General features: G+C 39.5%; 1 protein-coding gene across 1 annotated transcript in view; it reads left to right on the top strand.

Annotated features, from left to right (window-relative positions):
- Nucleotides 1-1,571: 1,571 nt before the first annotated feature.
- lmcd1 (LIM and cysteine-rich domains 1) overlaps nt 1,572-5,450 on the top strand; it is a 26,476-nt gene continuing 22,597 nt past the window's right edge. Inside the window, 1 exon segment of the mRNA XM_024138392.2 lies at nt 1,572-1,680. Coding sequence (XP_023994160.2) covers nt 1,654-1,680 — 27 coding nt within the window. The 5' untranslated portion in view covers nt 1,572-1,653.

Consider the following 5,450-nt stretch of genomic DNA (forward strand, 5'->3'; position numbering starts at 1 on the left):
CTGGTTTTCTTGAAATCCTTGTTTGGAATATTCCTGGAATTACAAGGGAATAACCAGGAAATCCAGACAGGATTTTGAAATCCCAGGGAATTTTGCAAAAGTTACTGGGATTTTGCGACTAGTTTGATGGAAAGATTGTTCTTCAATGTATCCCATGTCTAACCGATTGTGATGTGTCAATCACCATGGAAACTATCAGTGGACCTGTCAATCAATCAATCTCCAAATGAAGTGGACTCCTTTTTAATAAAGTAGTTTTATCATATTAATATAATTAATTAATTGAACTACTTTGGTTTTTTTCTTCCCTAATTTTTCTATCATATAATTGTCTAATGTATGTAATATTGTTTGAGATTTATTGATGAACAATATCAATAAACGTGAGAAGCGTTTCTCAATCACATCTCTACCTTACCTACTTTACGGCTGTCCTATCTCTGGATAGTATTCTGTATGAATGTGTCATTTAATGGGACTTACGACAGCAATCAATAACTGAAATTGATTCTACAATTCTTCGACTACCATGAGAATACTTTTGGCCAGCTGAAGCAAGTCTGGCACATTTTGTTCCATGGAAATGACTTTCTAGTTAACCCCAATGAAAATGAAATCATTTATTCAGAAAACACAAAGTGATGTCATTTGAAGGGAGTGTTGTTTTTTTAACCTCGCCTATAGGTGACAGTATTTGATAAACATTTACAAAGGTCGTTCCTGAAATGACAACCTATTTACTATGTCGTGCCCTTAATTTGACATGGGGACCCACAGGGCTCTGATGATAAACTGTGTACTAAAGGATAAAGGTCCCATTTCAGTTCATGTTCTCTGAAGTATGTGTGATTTCAGTATTGACTGTAGATCTAGTAATTAAGAAAAAAATATATTGTTTTGTCCAAAACCCTAATTCTACTGAATATTGTGTCCTATGTCATACCAAATGTTTATATTCTGTTGGGTGTATAAGCGAAGTTGGCTCCGTCACACATCTGTTTTTAAAAACACGGTGGAAATGATTCATTATTCTTACCACATTCCAGAGTAAGTATGGCTGACTGTCTCATTCTCGTCCCCCGTAATTTAACTTCAGCGCGTGGGTTTGTACTACGTACGCCTGAATCACCCCTTTCCGCTCTTCCATGAAAAAGACCAAATAAAGCCGTTGGTTTAAAAGTACAGGAAATGTCTCTCCGACTTTTTAAGAGATCACCACGATGTCTACATCCCAAATGACGGCCTATTCATATGTAGGGGACAGGGCACTGTTTGGGACAGGTACTATATGAGCAGCACATTCCTCGGGACCGATATCGCGTTCTCACTCTTCGGTGACGTCATGTCTCTCTCTGTTCCAGAGGATGGGTGTTCACAATTTGTAGGAAAGAGAGAGAGAGAGAGAGAACGAAGTGGGCGGAGGAGAAAAAGGAAAATACCACTTAAATTCTATTGGTTGTGGGATTTATTTTTTCTTCTTTTTTCTTTGCTGTGATTGGTTGGCATGAGTGTTCCAGGGAATCCCTCCAGCCAGTCATTTAAGATGTCTGTCAGACTCATGTGGAGCAGAAAGTCCACAGTCCTCTGAAAAGGAGAGAGCTATCCAATACCTTTCACTTTGAAACTGTCTCTCAGCCCTTCAACTTGAGCACTATGGATTTGACCTCTGGAATAGAGAAGGTGAGTGAAACACACTTGTAAATACGTTATTGCGTGTCTCAGATTTGGAGTGGATTTAACTTATTAAAAAAAAAAAAACATTTTTAACCAAAATAACTGTAACAAAAATAGTAGCAATCGGCAGAAAATGAATGAATGAATGCATGAGCTTCAGTATTTCCTGTCCTGTTTGCTACTGCTGTACTCTGTTTCAGTGTAACGTGTTAACCCTCTCAGCTGTGTGTGTTTGGGGATGAAAGGTTTTCATCCCCAAACATTAGAATGCATACCGGTGCACAGGCTAAATTAGACTGACCAGTAACAACTAAAACAAACAAAAAACAGTGTCTTAAGGACGAGAATCGTAGAAGTAGAGCACATAGAACAGATCTACCCCTTCCTAGACTCGCTTTCAATGAGAATAACGGATCTATAACTCAAATTTCTATGTGAATTTATTCAGGGGTCGCCCACGAAGCTACATAGTGCGCCTTTTTAAATATCTCTTACTGGAAGAACCACTGAAAGAAAGTGAAAGACATTTTAACGTGTAGAAAAGATTACGTGTTAGTTTGATATTGAAAATGGCTCTTCAACAATCACCTGTCCCATGGTGAGATTCTACAGAGATGGAGAACAGATCATGGAAATAAATACCAATACTAAGCCGCAACCTTTTCAAAATCATCTCTGAAATAATTTGACCGTCCCCTTATGGTTTATCCTGAATTTACCTGTTGTTGTGCTGCAGAGGATCACAGCCAATAATACTCTCCCTCCCTGTGTATTGTAGGTTACCTCCCTAATGACACCTCTAAACCCTATGTAGTGCACTACTTTTAACCAGAGCCCTATGGCTTCCGGTCAAAAGTAGTGCACTATAAAGGGAATAGGGTGCCATAAGGGACTGATACCTAGTCTGTCTCTCTTTCTGTTTCTCTTCTCTCTCTCTCTGTTTCTCTCTCTCCCTGTTTCTCTCTCTCCCTCTCCATTTTTCTCTCTCTAAATCTCTCTCTCTCTCCCTGTTTTTCTCTCCCTGTTTCTCTCTCCCTGTTTCTCTCTCTCTCTCTCTCTCTCTCTCTCTCTCTCTCTCTCTCTCTCTCTCTCTCTCTCTCTCTCTCTCTCTCTCTCTCTCTCTTGGCTGTCTCTGTCTGTGTGTCTGTGTGTGCTATGCCACAGCTATTCTTCCTGTCACACCAGAGAGACCAAGACAGAACACATCAATCCAACTGGACAGGCCCCAACCCAGTACTTGTACTCCCACAGTAATCTGTCAATCTTGTTACACTTGTTATTTTGAGGAGTGACACATTCATTAACTTTATTAAAAACGTTTCATACTACTATGAACACTAACGCGCGTAGTGTTTTTCGGATAGTATTCACACCCCTTGATTTGTTCCACATCATCTCAAAGGGTCTGAATGAGGGTCTGAATCTGTTTTATTAAGAAAATATATATAAATAAATAAATAAAATCTCAAATCCTGTTTTTGCTCTGCCATTATGGAATATTGTGTGTAGATTGCTGAGGATTTTTTTTTTTTAAATGTTTTTTTTATCCATTTGTAACAAAACATTTTGAAAAAGTCAGGGGGTCTGAATTCCAAAAGGGACTGTTTGTCTCCCTATACTTGAGGACCTTTTGGGGACCAACAATTGATTCCCATTCAAAATCATATTTTCCCTAACCCTAATAACCTAACTCTAACCTTAATTCTAACCCTAACTCCTTAACCTAACTCTAACCTTAATTCTAACCCTAACTCCTTAAACTAAAATAGCCTTTTAACAAGTGAGGACCGGCAAAATGTGAATTTGTAGTTTGTTTACTATTGTTACGAAACGGGTGCACACACACAAGACTCTGGTAACAGGTAAAACTGTAGGTTCTCTCAAAACAGGAACAAATTCACATCATTTAATAAGTGTGATTTTATAGAGCAACAATGACCCAGTCAATTAACTTGCTATTTGAGATATGGGATATGCTCGCTACATATTTAGCCATAAATAGAGTTGCCATGGAAACATTTAAAAGAAAACGGTCTTTCATTGCAACCACATTAGGGTGTAGAGAAAAGACAAATAGTGTGCTGAGTGGAAAACTGAAGTGTGTGTGTAATGCCATCTAAACTGAAGAGGGTCAGGTCAACAACCACTTCACTCTCTTCACGTTGACACATCCAATCGACTATACAGAGGATTGTAGATTAATAGAATACAATAGCACACTTCTTTTGTAGTAACATAATCATTATAATAAGGGATCATAATTAGAAACACATTTATTGGTTGCACGTGTTTCTCTCCGAGCACCCTATCTGTGAAATGGTTTGTTTTTCTGAAACACCGAGGCAGTGTGGTCTGAAACACCGAGGCAGTGGAAGTGTGGTCTGGAACACCGAGGCAGTGGAGTGTGGTCTGGAACACCGAAGCAGTGGAAGTGTGGTCTGGAACACCGAGGCAGTGTGGTCTGGAACACCGAGGCAGTGGAAGTGTGCTCCGCACTGTATAGTACCAAGGCTCTATACTGTATAATACCAAGGCTCTACCACTGTATAATACCAAGCGCTCTACACTGTATAGATACCAAGGCTCTACACTGTATAGTACCAAGGCCTCTATACTGTATAATACCAAGGCTCTCAACTGTATATATACCAAGGCTCTACCTGTATAATACCAAGGCTCTACACTATATATATCCAAGGCTCTACACTATATAGTACCAAGGCTCTACTACCTGTATAATACCAAGGCTCTATACTGTCTAGTACCAAGGCTCTATACTGTATAATACCAAGGCTCTATACTGTATAATACCAAGGCTTATATCTGTATAATTACCAAGGCTCTATACTGTATAATACCAATGCTCTACACTGTATAATAGCAAGGCTCTACACTGTATAATACCAAGGCTCTATACTATATAATACCAATGCTCTACACTATATAATACCAAGGCTCTATACTGTATAATACATTGCTCTACACTGTATAATACCAAGGCTCTACACCAAGGCTTTCACAGACCCCTTTTGTCAAATAATGTTTTCCTCCTCCACAGGAAAAGGAATGTGACGGCCCATTCAGATCCTGTGATGCTGCAGGACTGATTCTCTCCTGTGACCAAGGGGTCACATTAAGATGCCACATCTGTAGATAGATGCACTGGCTAGCACAACTGTAAAAAAACAACTAAAAACTAAAACAATGACAAACGAGCAACATTTCAAACCCATGTAACTAGACACAGTGACACACAAACCGCGCTTCAAGACACAGACAATGACACACAAATACAGGTGCGCAGGACGGGCAGCGTAGAGTTACATCACTGATTACAGATACACTGCGATGGAACTTTCCATGACAAGAATGATGTCATTGCTAAAAAAGCTATTCATGACTACTCACTGTTGAGACAATAAAATCTAACAGATTACATCTAACAGATTACATCTTCAAAGATTAAATCTAACAGTAACCTGAAACCACTGAGAGGAAAAACTGTCAAAAACTGCGTGTGTTCTGAGTGTGTGTGTGTGTGTGTGTGTGTGTGTGTGTGTGTGTGTGTGGTGTGTGTGTGTGTGTGTGTGTGGTCTCTGAGCCAAGAGTCATAACAACCTCATGAATGAAGGGCTCAGAAAGATCACACTGTAACAAAGTGGTGTCTTAAAGATGTTTATTTTAACTTGAGGCCTGAGCCAAGGTTCTCTCTCTATATTAGAGGAAGCCTGAGGGGACGGGGGGTTCCTAGTCTGACAGAAAATACAATGGCTGTA

The sequence above is a fragment of the Salvelinus sp. IW2-2015 genome, unplaced genomic scaffold, assembly GCF_002910315.2.
Source record: "Salvelinus sp. IW2-2015 unplaced genomic scaffold, ASM291031v2 Un_scaffold1462, whole genome shotgun sequence".
NCBI lineage: Eukaryota > Metazoa > Chordata > Actinopteri > Salmoniformes > Salmonidae > Salvelinus > Salvelinus sp. IW2-2015.